General features: G+C 45.2%; 1 protein-coding gene and 1 pseudogene across 11 annotated transcripts in view; one reads left to right on the top strand and one right to left on the bottom strand.

Moving 5' to 3' along the window:
* Nucleotides 1–7,357: 7,357 nt before the first annotated feature.
* Golga4 (golgin A4) overlaps nt 7,358–20,609 on the bottom strand; it is an 80,168-nt gene continuing 66,916 nt past the window's right edge. For 7 of the 11 annotated variants that reach the window (XM_029481999.1, XM_029482002.1, XM_029482000.1 and 4 more), the window contains 4 exons: nt 16,872–16,975; nt 12,647–12,733; nt 10,278–10,342; nt 7,358–8,033 (listed from right to left, as the gene is read on the bottom strand). In XM_029481999.1, coding sequence (XP_029337859.1) covers nt 10,313–10,342; nt 12,647–12,733; nt 16,872–16,975 — 221 coding nt within the window. In that variant the 3' untranslated portion in view covers nt 7,358–8,033; nt 10,278–10,312. The remainder of the gene's footprint in view (nt 8,034–10,277; nt 10,343–12,646; nt 12,734–16,871; nt 16,976–20,609) is intronic. The other 4 variants (XM_029482001.1, XM_029482003.1, XM_021171270.2 and 1 more) reach the window with 1 other exon arrangement.
* Nucleotides 17,625–18,277, top strand: LOC110301049 (annotated as a pseudogene).

Below are 20,609 nucleotides of genomic sequence, written 5' to 3'. Positions count from 1 at the left end.
GGATCTCTCTGATGATCTTACTCAGGGATGTAGTGAGAACTAAAGAAAGCAAGGCAGGAAAGCACCTGGTGTGAAGTAGCTGTCGGGAAGGCCATTTTATTGGCTGTTTTCAAGGTAAGAACTCTTTCTCTTGGCATACCTGCCCCCTATAGCCGCAGTCTAAAGCTGAGAAATTATAGCACACCCACTGATCCGAAACTAAGATTCCAAATGTATGTTAACACAGGCCACAAGGCCCTGGTATTTTCTGACCGTTGAACACTTATTGAAGCTCCATCCTTGCCACTGTTCAGTAAACTCCAGGTTAAACTTTTGGCAAAGACTAAATATGGCTAAAAGGGAGTTCTGCATCCTCAGGAGGTTTCCACAGGCTTGTGTGGAACTTTCAGAAAAGGCTGACTGGAAAAGGCAAGCCTTTCCTTTCTCGTTCCAAAGAGAGCAGTGCCCTCTGTGGGTATCCAGGTGCAATTACAGTGCTGCCCCCGAGAACAGGCAACATCCCTTACTCATGTGTGAATTAGGAAGTTGAGGCCCTCTCACTCCTCAGTGTGAAGGTGGAGCACTAGGCCATAACATCTTGGAGGCCACCGACCTGAGCTAGCAGAGGAAGGACTGTCCGGCATGTTCCAGGGACCCTGCTGTGCGAGCAGCAAGCAGCCATTGCCATTCTACTGTCAGGAGCCCTACTGTCCCCTCATGCACTCTCCTTTACTGGCTCTGCAGGAGTGCCTAGGTTCTTTGGCCTCCAACTGACAGCTGGCTCTTCTTCATCTTTTTCAGACCTTTTCTCAGCCCTCCTTGGTCCTCTCCTTTTCCATCTGACTTTTGACTCTGGACCACTTTTCAGCCCGCGTCCCTGTGAACCACGCCCTAGGTTCTGCTGAGCTCCCGATCCAGGCTGGCGTCTGTCTCCGTCTCTCCTCCACCTTTCCTTGCTGGTCACAGTGCACATCAGTGATCGCAGCTCTTTGGGAGGCTGAAGCTGAAGGCCAGCTCACGGTTGGCAATGTGGCGACTGTCTCAAAATTAAGAAAGGGGAGGACTAAGATTGTAGCTCTGTGACCCTTGTGCTTGTGTATGTGAGGCCTTGGCTCCAAGCTCCAGAACAAGAAAGCCAAGCTGGTGGGGTGAAGGTAAGGAAGGCAGATTAATAGGATAGGATGGCGGTAGCCCTTCCCTTTGTGGAACACGGGTGCGTTCTTCTGTAATGAATCTTGATTTCTGGTGTAACCCATGCTGACCTGGCTCGCTCAGTTTCAGCCTCACTCTCGGGTTATACCTCTTTGTTTGTACTGTCTTGGCACCATTTGGTAACTCCTGCTTTTAGAAACAAATACACTTCCCCCCCAGAGATTTTAGTTTTGAGGAATATAGAATTTTCAAGTACTTTCTCTCAATCATCTTTTGGATTTCCCTGGTCTCTGTTTTGTCTCTCCATTTCCTCTCTAATCGTATTGTGTCTTTTTTCATTTTTGGTTTGAGTGAGGTTTGTAATCTCATTCATCTTCTCCAACAATCCAAGTGTTATTACTTTCAATGTAGTATCCCTCGATTTCCAGGTCACTCACTGTATTATCCCTTGGTCTCCAGGTCACTCACTGTACTGTCCCTGTCTCCAGGTCACTCACTGTACTGTCCCTGTCTCCAGGTCACTCACTGCATTATCCCTGTCTCCAGGTCACTCACTGCATTATTCCTGTCTCCAGGTCACTCACTGCATTATCCCTGTCTCCAGGTACTCAGTGTATTAACCTTCAGCCCCCAGGTCATCCATTTTTTCCTTGTTTTCTCATTCTGTTCCTTCTCTGGCTAATCTGGGCTCTACTTGCTTTGAGTTTTCAAAAGTCCAGAGGCCACCATTACACTGTTATTCTCTTAGACTCTCTCTGAACTGTTTTCTGTTACTGAAGCCCCAGCCTGAAAATACATATCCTGGGCTGGTCTTGAACTCGGTGATTCTTCTGCATCTACTTCTTGGGGCTTCAGGCATGGGCTTCAGGCATGTTATGTCACACCAGCTCTCTGACTCGATCATGTTGTGCCTACGGCTGGGTTCTTCTGTCTCATCACCACTTCACTGTAGCCCAAAGGCTCTCATCCTGTCTGCTTTCATGCTCATTCCAGGAATTCCCTCAAAGAGCTACTGAATTTTCAAGAGTGCCTGACATGGACTCCACGTCTGTAGTTGCTCAGGATCTTTGCTGCATTTCTCACCCAGGCTTTCAAACTGAAGTGGAGGCCCTTCCTTCCTTTGTTTATCCGCCCTGTTTGAATCTTCTTTTAGGTCAATGATAATTTTTATTTCAGAATTTTTTTTTAAGTACAGGGATTTACTTAGTTTAATGTGCACTGCTATTTTGCCTGTATTTTGTATGTCTGTGGAGGGTGAGATCCCCTGAAACTGGTGCTGCAGACAATTGTGAATTGTCGTGTGGGTGCTGGGAGTCAAACTTGGGTCCTCTAGAAGGGCGGCCAGTGGTCCTAACTGCTAAGCCACCTCTCCAGCCCTACTTGTGGGTTTTCTTCTACCCAGCATTTTAACTTTTTTGGTATCTGTGGTTAGTTATTGGGGAGTTACAGTCTCTTGAAGGCATTGTGTTAGCTGACCTCTTGCTCCTTGGGGTTCAGGTTGAACTTTGTACATCGTGTGGTTGTGGTTAGGGCTTCCTTTCCCCAGCTGGAGCTGGGCCACTCCCACTGCTCCTGTGTAGGCTCTGGTTTGTGCTGTTTGTTTTGCTGGTTGGTTGGTTTCTTCCCTCCTCAGCATGTAGTCTCTGTGGCTGTCTTCATTCCTCCCATCCAGTCACAAGGAGACGACAGCTCCTAACTGGCCACACTACCCTAGACATCACATAGTCTGTGCTTTGGGGGATCTGCCTATCAGGGGATGGTGTTCGTGCAACTAAATTGGGCCAGGGTTGAGATGCGTGAAGCTCTCCTGAGAGTTATCCCTTAGAGCTGAGGCTCCCTGGAAGATTGTCCTAAGTCAGGTGTGAGTGAGTGAGCCCAATCTCCATGAACGGCGTATGACAGATGCTAGACGGAGCTGACAAGGCTTCACAGAGGCTTCCATGAGCAACCACTGCGAAACAAAAGATGTAAAGAACAAGTGGGAGTTTTGGACATAAAGAATATCCAAAATGTTAATACTCACAGATGCATTCAGCAACTGACCCTTTACGGTCTAAAAGAAAGAACTCAGTGGATTTAACGAGAGAATGGCAGAGATAATTATAAACATAAGAAAACACAGGGCAGCTCATAACTGCCTCCCTCTATCTCCAGTCTTGGGCATCTGGTGCCCTCTTCTGGCCTCTACAGACCTGTACTCATGTGCACCAGCACCACCCCATATAAACATAATTAGCAATAAAATGTAAGAGGCCAACCAAACCCCAAACAGGAGAAAGCAAGCCTGGATACTTGGCACTGTGCTGTGGCTTTAAGGCTTTGGAGAGATTATGCTAAAAGTAACAAATCCCAGCCTCCCAGGGTTTGCAACAATCAAGGTGTCTCTCCTTTCCCATTCCCCAACCTACCTTATTCCTCTCCCAGGAGACAAAGGTTGAACTATGCAGGGACTGGGATGTGGCTGAGTCCAGCTGGACTGAAGGTGGCAGGGAAATGGATTACCCCACTCCAAAAGGAGATAACCACAGCAAGGTCTGTAGTGGCAAGATACAAAACAGGAGAGTGAAGAACTAGACACACCACATCCATCTACCACAAACTGGGCAGTGGCAGCCAAAGATGCATAGCCTCCCAGGCTGTGCACTCACCTGCACCACATGACTCATCTCATGATCGCTTCGGATGTCCCACCCAGATCTCATCACCTAACCACAGACTTATGCATTTAAAAAGAGAAACGATGCATCTTGGCCACTCCTGACATACAGATGCGGAAGAATGGGGACAGAGCGGGGACACAGGAAGCACACCATGTTTAACAGCAGAAGCTGCTCCGTCTAGTAGAAGGCCAGCCGCCTTCCTCCTGTAGCAAGGAAGACACCTGGAAACCCTTTCATCTGTGTCTGTGTGTACACATATGCTCTTGGGGGTAGGGGAGCCAGCAGAGGCCAGAGGGGATGCTGTTTCCCTAGAGCTGGAGTAAACAGGCAGCCATGTAGCCATCTTTCCATCTCCATCAACTGGAAAGTGATGGACCAAGATCACACAATCAAACACATTGGTCTGAATGCTGACCTAAATATTAATTTTAAGACTTTAACACTTTTTAGAGAACAGAAACCCAACTAAAGATATCCCAAATTAAAGTGGGGACATTGCACAGAACCATGTGGCTCAAGGCCCCTCACTCACCCCTGTGTCCTCACCACCTCTGCCGTGGTGCGTGCTTCAGACAGACTTAAGTCACCTCCAGCCCTTCAAATTTTGGTGACGCCACTGGAAGGAGATGGTCTAAGGGGACACAGACTCAGAATGCTCACCCACTGGGGTAAATAGGCTGAAACAGTCTGTGGTGTGGAATGTTCAGGCTTACAATGTCAGAGGCACCGTACTAGAGAAGGCTGGCACAAAATGACTTGAAGTGTACTCACTGGTTGGCAGCAGAGGCTGCTGGGGCAGACTGGTCAGCTTGGGCTCTTTTTTTTCAAGCGTTCTCATGCCACGGACAAGTTCATCATGGTGAACTTAATGCAAGTACTGAGTGTAACCTATTCAACACCTGAGAAATGGTTACATAAATTAATGAAATGGCACATGGTTGAAGACAGAGTGGAATCAGTTTTAATGACTTTCAATACAGACTCACAAATGGATGCATGCACACTCAGGGTTTTGAAAGGGTGGAGATGTTGGGCCCCATTTTGGCCTTGATTTGGGTCTTGAGGACAAACCCGAGCCTGGTTCCAGTTTGGAGACCTGTCTCAGTCACTTCCATATCGGGGTAACTCAGCAAAACCTGTTTTGGCCCTGCCTGTGCTGATGAAGAGCTTTGCTATTGGCCCTGTCAGTTACTCCAATACCCTCTGTTACCCTTCCCCACCTCCTAGGTCATCTTACCCCACCCCACCCCCTTTATGTTCCAAACCTTATATAAGTGAGAGGCTGATGTCGTAAAGTTGAGTTCCTGCTTTGACAGACTCCTGGCTCAGTGTGTTTCTTTGAGGCTGTCGACACTTGCCATCCTGCTCAGCCCCGGAGAGACCTGGGAGGGACCGGGACCTCTCTCCTCTCGCCTGGGTGTAAATAAGAAACAGGCTAGGGTGGTGGTGAGATGGCTCGGTGGGTAGAGTTACTTGCTATGAAAACCCATTGACCTGAGAACTGACTCCACCCATGAGCCATGACACGCACCCATGATCATGAAGTACAAATGTGTATATGGTCACATCAAAAACTGCTTAAAAGGGCTACATATACATAGTAAAATCGAATCCTTTAATTTAGAAATGCCAAGTTCAATCATTTCGCGCCATTCCCCACCATGCTCTACATGCATCCACATAAACAAAGTAGCACAAATTACAGTGACTGCAGGTAAAGGCTGTGCCAACGTGTCAACCAATCAACTCCTCGCAGCTTTCACCGAGGAGAGCCGCTTTCTTGGCAGCAGGGTTTTTGACAGCAGTCATGAGGCTAGCCAGCCTCTGGCCAGGTCTGGACTGAACCCTGAGGTCACAGCTCTTTCTCTGTGGTCTGGAGTTGACCTGCAGCCATGATAAACTTTCGTTTCTCAAGCTTCAGAGGACGGGAGACAAAGCACCCAGCCCTGAGCCGACACCTGTGATGCCAACAAGTCCTGTAATTATCCTAGATAAAAGTCTGATATCTCCCAACTTCCAATCTCACCTGGCCCACCCACGGTGCTAGCATGAGTATAAGCAAACGCTCTTCTTCCCACCGGGGTAAGTCAAGTCGGCTGCGGCGTGTGAGGCACAGAGGAAGAGCCAGCAACCCCTGCTTGCCGTATGCGCTCCTACTCCTCTCCTGACTCCATGCTTAGAGCGCAGCTTGACTGGCTTCACAGGAGCCGGCAAACTATACCTGAGAACCAAAATCCCGTTTAAAACGTTTTCTAAGATTTATTTTTTTTGTCTGAATGTATGTATGTGCGCCACGTGTGTGCCTGGTGCCAACAGAGGTCAGAGGAAGATGTTGGATCTTCTGGAACTAGAATTACAGATTGTTGTAAGCCGGTAAGTGGGTGCTGGAACTGAACCTGTGTCCTCTGCAAGGGCAGCAAGAACTCTTAACTGCCGAGATATCCCTCGACCCTCGACTTCCTGACACCTTCTTTGAAAATAACATTTTAAACGGTATTTGTGGGACACAGCAGTGCAGTCGCATGTACAAACTCACAAAGCCTGGGGCTGTAAGCATAAGGCTTGTACAAGATCAAGCCAGCCAAGACCCCAGCATTATGGGAGGGGTCCATGAAGTTCCATTTCTGAAGAGCTACTGGCAGTTGATGGGTACTGGGGAAGGGGTCCTGAGAGGCTGCCCATGCTCCAGTGGACGGCCCCACACCCATGTACATGCAGGCAGCACTAATGAACTAAGTGGGTATTAAATGAGTAATGACTTTAAAAGAGAGCACATGAAGTTGGGAGGGAAAGGGACTGGGAAGGTGGACAGCATCCAAACACATGTGTACATGTATACGAACATGAAATATTTAATACAAATAAAGTTTTATTGAAACACACTATGTTCACTCACTTAAGAATTGTCTATAGTTGCTCTGACTACAACAAAAGCACATGGCCTCTATGACCAAATATGCTCGCTAACTGGCCCTTTAGAGAAAACCTTTGCCAACTGACCCCGCTCTCTTACACTGGGGTATCTGCATAAGGGGTTAAGGAGAAATTACAGGAAGTTGTTGGAAAGCACTAAGAAGCCAAACTCCTACCCTGGGAAGAGGCATAAAAGACAAGAAGGGAGCTACAGTTGTAGGGTGTGGGTGGCCCCTCCCTCACAGCACAGGAAACCCCAGGAGGCTGGCAGGCTGGCTGGATAACCAACGTTCCATCCCGTGCAGAGGTTTTACAGATCTAAGAGTCTGAGAACCATGTTCCCCCGGATGTGAGGAGTGTGTGGACCCTTCTGAGCAGTTCTCACAGCTTCCTGTCCAGAAACTTCTCTCTCATTAGGCTTAAGAACAATCAGTGACTCCCAGAGCAGAAACCCTCCTGGAACACATGGGTGTGTGTGTGTGTCCATATCCTCCTCATTGCTCGTGTAGCTTTGAACATACATGCGCACATCTGTCCTAGTGATCAGCAGTTAGCTGGCCTGACAGCCCTCACTACATTACCAACCTGAACTGAAACATGGGCGCTTAACCATCTTGAAGTGATTTCAACTTAAAAAGAAGCACAATGAAAACTATTATATAGGAAATAAACTTTATTTATCTGATCCTCTGAGATGACATGGCCAACAGTCACAGAGCTGCAGACAATAGGATTATATACTATTTACAATTTACAGTAGTATTTTTTTCCTCTGAAAAATAATATAAGTCCAAAAGCTAGGTAAACATGAGGTACTGCCATTTGGGACTTATCATAGCATAAAGAATTAGGCTTTAGCAAATATTCAAAAAATCATTCTGTGAAACAGTCAATTAAAATCTCTAATTTATCAGAAAAAATTCACTAAGTTTCACCTCAAAATGTATTGCACAAGTCTTTAGGAAGAAAAAGAAACCACCCTAAAATAAATAAGGAAGATGGACAGTTCTTTAAAGGGAGGGAGAACACAAGAAAAAGACACTGAAGAGCCAAGCCAGGTGGGGCCAGTCAGAACAGCCTTTAAACCACAGAAAACTTCCCAAGAAAAAACTGAATAAAAAAGGACAAACCCGCCACCATCTCCCCACCAAGAGCGCCTGCTTCCACAGCAATGTATCTGAGGCCAGAGTAGCATCTGCCTTGAAGCTACACCAATGGTCTGTAATGACAGTGCCATTCTCTAAAAACCCAACAGGTGGACAGCTTCCCAGGCAGCAGCTGCTCAGCCTCTCTCTCTCCATTTCTTCAAGATGAGGTTCGGAGCCATGACTAAAAGGAAGAAAAAAGGACACTAGGGTGAAATAAGGAAACAAATAAGCAAGCTCCTATGCCAGCTTGTGTGAGATTTGTTTTGTTTCTTCAAGATAAGGTAAATTAACACTCTAGGGATGACAGTAAAAAAAGTAAACATTTCAAATGCTGATTCCTGTTGGAATATTCTAGAAACCACTGCTTGGAATGACTTAAACTGTCAATCAAATGATTGATTGTCAGCAATCCCAGAAGACAGTGCTGCTCAGCCCTGGCACAGCCTGTGCTGTGTGGGCACTCCCACCAAGGGCAGCTTTCAGACAGGACTTACAGGGAAGGCCGTGTCCCGCTATGCAGTGGGTTTGCTACACTCTGGAATGCTCCAAGCCAGACAAATGCACTGGGGTGTGAGAGGCTAAGCTCACTGCAAGTTCACTAAAACTGAAACCCTGAGGCAAACCCAGACTTTCCCTAAGAGTTTCCTGGATTCGATTGCTAAATGCAGGGACTCAGATCTGAGTAGTTTAAGAGAAGTCACACTGCCCATTGACACTCAGCTGGGGACATGTTAGGCATTCTGAGTATTTACAAAGCTGGCCCAACAATCATGTTGGCCCTGGGAACCTGATGGAGAAAATGGAAAAAACAAAAAAACAAAAACCTTCTGATAAGGTTGCTTCTTTTCAATTATTATTTTGAAACCTTGGCTTGTACCCACTTAGGAAACAAAAGTCAGCTCAACCAAGCTCACAAACCAGTGCTATGAAAGCAAAGACCAGGGACCCAAGAGCGTGACCACTCAGTGTTGTGTGTGCTCTCTGTGGATCCTGAGATCTTAAATATTTACAAGAGGTTTCATTTGAAAAATGGGAAAGTTGAACATTTATTACGTATAGTATCAAATAACAAGTGTTCTCTAGCTAGTGAGTTTACCAAGTGTGGTAATCCTACTGTTTAGATGCACTCACTATCCACTTATGTCTGCCCCGTCAAATGCTTGCTGTAAGCATGATGTTTACAGGTAACTGCCAATGTTTCACAAATGGGAGATACATAGAGAGAAACCAAGAGTAACAACAGGGAGAGACTTTCACAAAATGTTAGAAACGTAAAAGTGATGGCAGATGTGGGCATTCATTCAGTTATTTTTGCAAAGCTTAGGTTTCAAACCAGAAGTCAAATGGACAAGCAATCAGTCAACAGAGATGCTGAGCACATGTTCCCAGTGTAAGAGAGCAGCTCTCTGCAGCACTGCCATGTGGTACAGCTCTCAGGACTCACTGCTGGCCAGGTCTCATCGCTTACTATTAAAGCAAACTAATGAAACCAGCCCCGTGGAGCACACTGGAACGACTCAGCTCCAGATAACCTCGCAAGCAAATTAAATGATACAATGTGAAAATCAAAAGGAGACTCAATGTAGGCGGGTTTTTTTTTTTAAAGGCAAACAAAATTTAAAAACAAACAAAAACAGAGGCTGCTTAAGAGCACTGGCCACTCTTGCACTCTTGCAAAGGATCTGAGTTCGGGTCCCAATGCCCACATGGTAGCTCACAATCCATTATCATCAAGTATAATCAGATGTTAGTCACTGAGATTCAACTTAGCTGTGATTCATGGGAATTACAGCAAGTTTAAGGTAAATGTGCACACCAAGTGTTTATGGCAATGTTCAATCAAGCTAATGACAACGATTACTGTGTGAGTCTGGGAATCCTTAAATGTTGAGGACCAGTAAACGGTGGGAAACATTTTAGACAATTACATTTCACTGTAATAAATGGTCACCAGAGACAGCCATATTCAATTAAACCAGGCTGCTGAGGAACACTCACAGAACATACATACACGCTGTCTTCAAGTGAGCTGTGTGATCTTGGGATGCAATAAAACTGTGTTTAGTTTTAATCAACTTTATTAGTTCTCTCTCTCTTTTTTTTCTTTCAACCTAGCATTCTCATTAGGCTTTGCAGAACTTGGGCTCTCTTCACTTGAATCTGAAGCACAGCACAGCACAGCACAGCACATCCTCACTTGCACCCACAAGTACCCTTCATCTCTCCATCGTCATCTGTAGCCATTCTTGGTGGCTGTTAGTCTACGTATCAGTCTACTTCACAGAATCAACAGAAAGCAACTACATGAACCCAATGTCATAATCATGTTCATTAAAAAGAACAAAATAATCCCAGCAAAATGGTTGCTGGCATTACAATACACGTGATCTCTGTACCAAAGATACAAACATGGCTGTCCACTCACCACATGCTTACTAAGCACAGCCTGACTGACGGGTATCAGAAGATGCCACTGCGAGCTGAGGTGAACTACAAAGCCAAGAGGAAAAGCTTATTGGGTTAGTTTTCAGACAAGTAGTGCAGCGGTTACAGTGTGCATATGAAGCGGACAGAACTACAGACGGTACCTAAGTCATTTCAAATTCAGGGTCATCGTGCAAAGCATAAGGAGTATTAATACTCCCCCCATCCTAGGTTCTTACTTTCAATGTTCATTTAAAGGTTTAAATGCTGAAAGGTGCATTTAACTGCCAAGTAAATTACAGTGTCTATATTATGAAGTGACTTTTGTTGTAATTTCATTACCATACACATTAAAATTTGATTTACATAATTTCAGCTTACCCCCATGAATTTTTAGAAGTCAATGAATTTGAAATTCATATATGCAATACACCTGTATATTGAATTCTCATTCCTAAAAGGTGTCAATTTTATCACTGAATAATTCCCTCATAATTCAACAGACTGTCAGGAGCAGCTGCAGGAATGATGCGCCATGTTGCAATTCTAATGCAAAGGAAGTTGATGTCAGTGCATTTTACTGTAGCAAGTTTCTTAAGTAAATCCCACACCCGAGTTTCAGAAGGTCACCATCCACCATCATTAACTCACGTCATGGTTTGCTTTGCAATGGCAGTATGACAGCAAAGGCTGTTAACCAGAGCTGAGCTCATTTCTGGATGGCATGACAAGCCTCGAAGTGTGTGTGTGTGTGTGTGTGTGTGTGTGTGTGTACACAATGAAGTTAGTAAAAAGGAGCACAATGAAAACAAACTAGGAAAATGTTTCAATACACACAGCATCGTAAGGTTAGTATTTTGCAAGAGACTCTGCAGAAGCGCACAAGACAGGAATGTGGACGTCCCGTGTCTATCCCTCTAAGGTTAAGAGCCACTTAGAGAATTGAGTAAAGAGGAGTCTAGTGGAACTAGTCAGTGCTTTATGTGACCCACAACAACGCTGAACGGGGCTTCTTCTGCTCCAACTTCTAAGTGCTGGGATCACAGGCATGTCCCCTGGCCTGCCACACAACTGACAGTCATAACCTTGGCATGGAGCCAACGGTCTCATGTTGAAGATTATGGAAGATTTCCTAAGTCATTTTCCTGAATTGTTTATAACATTTTAGAAAGCGATCTGTCATTTCTTATTCTAACAATGTCAGCCAAACCACTTTCTCAATTAAAAACATATTAGCATATGCGTTGTTTTCATTAAGCATCATTTGTATTTGCATTTGTTCTCCAGGCCCACCTGGCAGACATCTTGCTACATGCCAGGGTCTGCTAAGTCTCAGGGTTGGGTGGAAGCCTTCATCTCAAGTGCTATAAGGTGCTCATGATTTATTAACTTAGGGGAAACGAGCGAGACCAACAAAGCCACCATGGTCTGTCAGGGACCAATCCCAATTACACATGAGGCTGGGGACATAGCTCGGTGGCCAGGGCTCCAGCACACATAAGGCTCTGGGTTTCAGTCTCCAGTACCACAAAGCACGGGAGCAACAGACAACATGGAGGACGAGTGAGCACAGCGAGCAAGTAAGCAAGGAAAACAAACCCGGGCAGTCACGGGCAGCAGACATGTGGGTTTAGGATCCCAGGGTCTGTAGCACTTCAGTGAGAAAGTGCGCTTTTAGGAAAAATTAAGAACAGGCTTCTCTATAACAAAAGACTCTCTTGATTCCAATTTCAGCCAATTACATTCTACTTTATAAATGAAATTCTCTTACAGACACAGGAAAGGACCCTGAGTCACTCTACAAACACCAAGACTCTCTAGACTGATAAAAAGATCAATTTGATTAGTTTTCAACTTACAGGGTGTACCCCACTTCATGCCCATACATTACTTCACATTTCCTACATGTCTATTTCATCATTCCAATGGTCTGCTGGGCCTACCTGTCATTCACATATCATTAAATGGGAGTTACCATTTATCCCTACAAGTAACACTTCCATATTCTTCATAGCTTCAAATTTCCTACATTCTCTTTAACAACTCCAGGAGCAGATGGCTGCAGACTGAATGTATTCAGCAAGCCAAGGGCCATGACACACGCTTCACCCCTTCCTAGGATGAATGCTGCTTTACTCAAGCTCTGGGAACCCCCACACCACAAGTGTGGCATCAACTGTCCCACTAAGAACTCTTTCCCTTGAGAGTCCCCACCAAACCTGCCTGGGATTAACCGCTGCCACTGCTTAGTCGTGGTACAAAAGACATTCACAAACTTGCAATTCTTTTACAAAGAGAAGGGCTCCACAAACGAGGCAGACTATAAACTGTAAGAAAGCTGTCTCCCTACAGCTGACTTCTGGAACTTACCATCAGACGAGCATCTTCTCTCTCCAAAATTTTCTGAGCCTGATCATCAGGGAATTTCAGGACAGTGGTTATAACTTTGGCCATGGTCTAGAAGCAACAGGAAAGGGATCATTGGCAGAGGACGAGGCAAACAAGTTTCACAGCATTCTGACATGTTCTGGAGGATTCCTTAGTGCTCTCAATGGAAGTCACGGACAAAGAAGTATGATGTGAAGGTGTCAGTCAAGGAAGTAAAGACCAGCACTAGCGTCTCAATTTAAGAGGGCTTCTTACAAGGTCTACCTTTGAATTACTTCAGATAATGTATTTCCAATAGCATGAAGCTGAATAAAGATCTAACTGTTAATTTTTTATCTCATTAAGATGAAACTTCATCACGAATTCATCTGAACGGCCTTATATTTGCAGTAACCTACAGGATACATTGCCAAAACAGATGCTCTAGGTAACTGGGATTAGAGGCTCTAACTAAGTCACATCATATGTCTCGTAGACATGGGCTACTGCATGGACATGAACATGCTCAGAAGTTACTTTTCAAGACATGCAGCACGTCAGCCTAATATAAATTACATATTAAAGGAACACAGATGTTGTGTTTGGTAGAACACATGATGAATCAAAACATTACACATGGGAGTTTGCAAAACAAGATCATAAACTGTGCAGATCAGAATAAATATACCGTAAGTCAGACCGTCACCCCAAAAGCTCCTGAAAAATTCTCCTCAAAGGTTGAAAACTCCCTATTGTGTATCAAGATGAGATGTGGTTAGGCAAACAGAGAGGAGAGAAGATGTCAACATGAGATGAGAATGGTAATGAGCTTAGTGCTTACATCTCAGGTCAGGGGGTACTCTCTCCTGGGGACTCCTAGAGAACATGGTAGAGCATCCCAGAAGAGGGAACCAGTGCCCATGGCTACATGAACTCTGTGTGTAGGCCTGTGTGTTTGGTGGCAGCAGTGGGGCTCTGGGAAAAGTTGTAGGAAAAAAATCAGCACAATATTATCAACCCAAAATTTTGGAACTATATTCATATCACCAGAAAAAATTTAATTAATAACAAAAAGGGAAGAAACTAACATTTTTAAATTCCTATTACCTGTAGAGAGCCGAGGCATATTATATTCCTAACAGTAGCTCAACCAGCTCAACTGAGACTGTTTTCAGCTGCAAACCCCACATACAATGACTTTAGTTTCAGACATCTTTCTTGGTTTTGGTTTTGCCATTTTAATGGCTTTAAAGATATTTTTTAAATGCCATTTAAAACAACCACATTCTTGGAGAATCCCAGAGGTGTTGACAACACCTCCTTAAATTATATTAACAGACAGAACACAAGCTAGTGTGTTAAACTTGAGTATAGAGATCAGGTATATGTGTCATGAACTGGCAAAAAGAAGTAAGAAGTAGAAACTATTTCAATATTTTCTTTTTACACAGAGAGGACTTCTTCTGTATTACTATTAAGATTCCCCTCCCCTCCAGGTTCCAAAAATCTAAAATTCAAAGGTTCAGTTATATGGAACATTTCCTTATTTTCAGTATCATGCGCATCAAAGCTTTCATTCTGAAACCACACAGGCATGTTCAAACATGTTTACAAAGACACAACCGTGAACTGTGACGAGCTGTCTCTTCCCACTTACAGACAACACTTAATGGAAAATCCACCCTAAGTTCATCAGTGGCCCAGAATCCATACCTGACAACCAATAAGGCCTCCAGCTTGCCAGAAGCCCGGGCTCTTGCTACACTGTGGAAAGAAATCAGACTGTCTTCTCTCCAAACCACATCCTCAGGTCCTAGTTAGTTAGGAAGGCAAAGTTCAAATGAGCCACCGGCTTTATAAGCAGGCTCTTCAGCTCATGTCTCCTCAGGAGATGCCTCTTCAATGACACTTACAGAGCAAAATGGAAGACAGACTGGATTTCAGTATCAATGAGGAAGCAGAGGACCAAAGCCCATGAAGAGGAAGAAAGCAGGGCTGAAGTAGCTCCATACAGTAAGAGCATGTGCACAGAGCATGTGCAGCCTCCTCCAAGCACCTGCCTCAGAAAGGATGCTGCAGCCAAAGCAGGTGAAGAGAAGCAGGTGGTGACTCAAGGGGACTGCCGATGCAAGCGGGCAGCACAGCTTGGCCAAGTCCTTCCTCCGCAGGCTGCTCGCCACTTCTGAGTTCTTTGTTAAAGCAAACCACAACAGATGCACCTAAAACCAGCTCTATTCTTGTTGGACATTTCAGAACTATCTTCTCTGTGATACATACACACAGGCAAAATTCTGGAAGTACTTCAGATCCTCTAGCCTTCAAGACTGTGTGGTCCTAGCTGGGAACTCTTGGACTTCACAGGTAGAGTTCAGCTGGACCAGACTCCTGGGACTCAGGGAGCTCACACATGGCTTTCTTGGGCCTTCACACTTAGCTGCTGCCCATCTTGCACAAGTGCTGAGGACTCCCTATCAAAACCTACTTCTCCCCTTGCTTTGAGCCCGGTCCACCTTGACCCTCCACAAGTGAAGCCTTATGTCCTTACCCTGCACTCTGCTCCACAGCCTGCTTAACTAAGAACTACGCACTGTTCAATTCCAGTCAGCATCAGCACTGGCGGTCACATCACCATCTATTATGACAGTCCATACAGCGATGAATGACAGTAGACTAAGCACCAGTTTCAAAGTTTACATGTGAAATGTGATGAAGACTCACAAACTGTTCATCCTTAGCCAGATAATCACAACAAACACAGACAAAGGGGGATGAAGAGCTGTGTCACTGAGGCAGCGGCTTTCCAAGCTGTGACCCCAAGTGAATGAAGGCTCACAGAGGACAAGGTTATATTTGGCTTGGGCTGTGTCTCTCTTCCAGAGGCTCAAACTTGGAAACCACATTTCCCAAGCACTACACTTCCCAGGAGCAACAGGCTGCAGCGAGCATGTTAGATTCAGGAAGGCCACAGTCTGTTAGGCACAACACTTGAACCACAACATTAGAGTCTAAAGTGTCTACAGTCCTGAGAGCTCAGCCTTCCACCTAGTGCATATGCACAAAATGTTACCCATCCACCAAGCTGCCAATCCAGGCTGCTTTAGCCCCTGTGAGAGCACAGCATGAGAACAGTCAGTCAGTGCCTCTGCTTTATGAGGAGAGATTAACCAAGCAAAGGCACTGGGCCACAATGAACCAACAGACCCCGCTCTGTGACACATGCTCACGGTTGATTACTTTACCATAACTGGAAGGGTCTGATGCAGACATGGGGGTGTATGCCTATAATCCCAGCTCCTGGGAGGCAAAGCAGGTCATCACACAGCAAGATGTTGCCTCAAAAGTCCAAAACCAAACCAAGGGAGTGTGTGTGTGTGTGTGTATAACACCTCCCTAAACTTGTTTGATGTTAAAAAAAAAAAAAAAAAAAAAAAAAAAACAACCAACAAAAACCTCCTTAATGTCTATATATACTAAGATATATACTGGCGCTTCTCTATGTATCCCACAAAGCTGTAATACTATCTTTATGTCCTTATCTATACCCTTGCTCTCTTTGGTTTTATATGTATTTTCCAAATCACTGTCTGGATTAGCATCTCTCTAACTCACACAAAGGTCATATCCCATTCACAGTCATGACACAGACGATGTAAATCCCACATCGTCTACAAGTATCAAAAGCAGAAACTGATTGCAGTGGAAATTTTTACTGATAAAAAAGTTCATGAACTTCCCTAACCACGCTCATTCCATTCAAGATATATTCACCAGATGTCTAACTTAAGGTTTAAATAAACAACAAGTCAAGCTGTAGAAGACACGTATAGTAGAGTACAACTCTGTGTCAAGAGCCTTATGTAGGAGCTGTGTTCCAGAGAACAAGCTGACCAACAGCGCCTACTTGCCTAGCATGGAAATTTAAACATGATCAATATCCAGCATATGTAGAAACGACTTGTAACAGATTAAATTATCCCTCAATGTTTCTTAGCAGTCACTGTCATGGAGATAGAATGATGATTCACAGTGCTATCTATCTGCAGGGCCCTAAACCTCCTTAAAATACAATTGTTTCTCCTACTTTTAAGATCTGAAATAAACACACACACACACACACACACGTTCATTTTTGTGAACACAGTCTGCCCATACGACCTCCTGGTGCATATACTATCAGTGTGTGTGTGTTAAAAGCAATCTCGTAGAAGTCACGAGGTGGGAGCTGTACCTTAGTCTCGCGACCCATCATGTATTCAAACAGCACTTTTCGCAAATACTCAAACTCCGTAGGTTCTCCGAAGAGTGAGACCTCAGTGTGGTACAAATTGCCACCTGTCAAAAAAGACAACATCAAATTACAAAAGGAAACCCAAATAGCTAATCACTCAGTAACCAGACACATCAGGAAACAAGGGGCCAGAAAGAGGCTGTGTCCCATCAGCTGCCCTGTGCTGTGCACATGCTCACACTATGGATATCCCAACTACTACAGTAGAAGCAAAAATTAGAACTGTTGTAAAATTTCTATTTCCCGTACACATTCTTCTCCTACAAGAGCACACAACCAGCATACAAGCTCCTTAACTGTGGTATTTCTCTACTAAATAGTACATGGATGACCTGAGATATTCCAGTGGCTAACACGACCATTTTCATGTTATCAAAGATTTAAGACATTTTTAGTTTCTTTTTAAGCATCCCAATATTAAAGTACTTAGTTTCAATCACATTTTCAAAAATGCTTTGAAACACAAATAAGAAACCAAAAGTGTGTAAAGTCGCAGTATCATAGTGATTTTTAAAAGACTTTCATGTGAACTGGGCCCAGTGGCACAGCCTGAAATCCCAGCCATGTGAGACCTCTAGTAGATTATTGAGTATATGAAGCGAGGAAACAGAAAGAGGAGATAAGGTCGATCTTTGGGTCCGGGTATCAAGCAGGGAGGATCTAGCAGGCAGCGGAAACTGGACCAAGCATATTATGTCTCCGTGGCAGGGCATGGAGACCTCTGTGCACAGACGGTTACTCCTAAAGGAGGAACAGCTAGAGGAGGTGACCCGATCTGCTGGGGGTCACCTGGAGACCGGTCCCTTGGGCTCCCAGTGCAGACCATTCTAAAGGAGGCTGCCACTAAGAGCGGTCAGCCTGGACCTCGGAAATGGCCCCTCCTGGATAGGCCTGGAAAGTCCAGAGCCAGAGCAGCAAGGTCTTCAGGCTGCAGCTCGCTCAGCCAAAAGTGCCTTCGGTGCTATGTCCCAGAGGATCCAGGAGTCCTGTCAGTGGCACCAAGTGGCTAATGGAGACACAGGTGCAAGTGAGGAGGAAGCGAGGAGCCCAGAAAGACAGATGGTCGCCACCACCCAGTTTGAGCCAGAAAAAACACTTGGCTATGCAGGGCCAACTGGAATGCTTCAGTGGGGGACACCCTCGCCTCTCTGGGCAGATGGCTCCACAAGCCCATTGTCATCAGCAGCTAAGGAGAGAGGCTGCCCTCCAGAGCCCTCTACAGATCCTCTCTGCTCTCCCAGGGAGTCTGACAGTGACCTAGAGCCTGTGGGAGCTGGAATCCATCTGGACAGTGCCATGAAGGCTGAAGAGAGGGTGACATGACCGTCTCCCTTATCCGTGAATGAGGACAGCAAGTATCCTACAGGAAGCCGGCTCTGTCTAGCCACCAAGCCATCAGGATGTCCATGCCACCCAACCCATGAACTTCCTGGAGGTGGCATTGGGTTTATCAGCATCCCCAGGCCACTGCTAACAAGGACTTGACTAACGTGGGGTCCAGAACCCTTCTACTTCAGCCATATCTGGGCCCACTGGTAACCACTGGCCACAGCCTGAGAGTTATTTTGGAAGACCTTGAAGAGGTGGTGGGAACTGCCCATGTTCCCCCAGGGGACTCTTGGACTCTGGCACACTCACCTGGCTCTCCAGCCTCATAGTTGTCCATCCATATTAGGAATGTACCAGAAGATGGTAGACAGTTCTGAGTCTGGAAACCAGAACCAAGGCCTGGCAGGAGTCATCCCATGAACCCTCGCCCTGTATTCCTAGGGCAGAGATTCAGGAGGACTCGCTTTCACCACTGCTCCTCACCCCCAGGCCCCCACAGGAAGAGAGGAGATATTTGCAGACTCAAAGCTCCACGAGGGGGCACTGTGGTGCAGGGAGGGGAACACTGTTCGAAAGCAGTGTCTTCTCTTTGTAAATTATTTAAGGCATCTGCTATGCTATTCTATTACAAAGATACCAGTGTATCAGTTTCATAGATCACATTGTTTTTCATAATAAAAGCTTGCTTTCTAAAAAAGAAGAAAGAAAGAAAGAAAGAAAGAAAGAAAGAAAGAAAGAAAGAAAGAAAGAGGGCAGATAAGAGTAATAGTAATGGATATGCTAAAAGTATATTGTATGCATAGATGGAAACGTCCTGAAAGCTCATTAATTTGTATAATTAATATATACTAATAAAAAACAAAACAAGGCAAATAATCAGGGTATTTAACAACTTATGGAAAAGAAAATGGCAAGTTAACTTTCGAGGACATGGAAACATAAGGCCGTCCCCCAAGGAAGGAGTGCACGCTGCTAAACCAGGGAGGGACACAACATTCCCTAGTGAGGCTCAACCTACACAGTTAAAATGCTGTACCAAGTGTCTTCAGCCACGATACACGCAGCAGTAGAGAGGCCACTGGGGTGCCCAGGGTCGGGCATTATGGAACAAATACAGAAACATCTAGGTGTACCTTGTGACATGTCAGTTCTCTTCTCAGTCCTATTATTTCCCAGAAAATCTTTCACATGCAGACTATGGAACACGTGTATGAGCATGTACCAGACTAACTGAATAAAATACACAACCTAGATGACTCACACATTAAGCAAAAGAAATGGATCATGTAAATTCCCTAACTTGGTAAATCTAAATACAATGTTTCCAGAAACTTTATAGACAGATGTTAAATAAGAGGGCAGAAGACTGAGTATCACAGCCTCAGAGGGATTCAGCACCATCAAGGTGCTGACTTTATTATTACACAGGCACACCTAGGGCTTAGTGGGAACAGAGATGCTTCACCTCTCACTACAGGAGGTGGGCACTCAGATGGCACTACAGGAGGTGGGTATTCGAATGTTACTCCTTAAAGCAACACCATGGAGGAGAGATGTGTGCACAGCCCATTAGGCTTCTTAGATTCCTTTCATCATTTAAATGTGCTGATACATGCAATGTGTGAAAACAAAGTCTGGCACTGAAACTTAGTGTCGTGTACCTGAGACACATGGCTAAAGACACGGCAGGCATGGACTGACAAGCGCTGTAGGTCTCACTCCCACAGGAAACCTACACAGGCTCGGGGAAGAACAGGCCGAGACGGAAGTTGCCATGGGCTGGGAGGGAAGGTGGGGAGGAGCTGCTCATTTTTCAAAGGAGGCAGATTTCGGCATCATAGTAGAAATCCCTTCAAGACAGATGCTATTACACTGGGGACAGTGATGTAATATATTACTGCAAGTCGGACTGGGTTTAAAGCATTCCCACCATGTGCTTGGCTGGACGAGAACAGAACACACAAACTCATGGACTTGAACATTTGGTCCCCAGCTCTGGAACTTGTTTTGGGAAGAAGTAGGAGATGTGGCCTCACTGGAGGTGGTGTGACACCGTGGAGTGGACTTTGAAATTTCAAAAACCACAGCAAGCCCAGGGTCTCTCTCTACCTCCTGTCTGTGGCTCTAAGTCCTCACCTCCTTCCCCACTGCTGCCTATGCCTGCCTGCTTGTTCCCATGTCCCAGACATGATCATCATACAAAACTGGAAGCAAGTCCAGTTGTCTCTTCACCACAGAACAGTGACTAAGACTCATAGCAATATGTACCAATGAGCTCAACTTGTGCACTAGCAATATGTACCAATGAGCTCAACTTGTGCACTAGCAATATGTACCAATGAGCTCAAC

The sequence above is a fragment of the Mus caroli genome, chromosome 9, assembly GCF_900094665.2.
Source record: "Mus caroli chromosome 9, CAROLI_EIJ_v1.1, whole genome shotgun sequence".
Classification (NCBI taxonomy): Eukaryota; Metazoa; Chordata; class Mammalia; order Rodentia; family Muridae; genus Mus; species Mus caroli.
The sequence above is the reverse complement of the archived record's forward strand: the minus strand, read 5'-3'. Positions and strand labels throughout refer to the sequence as shown.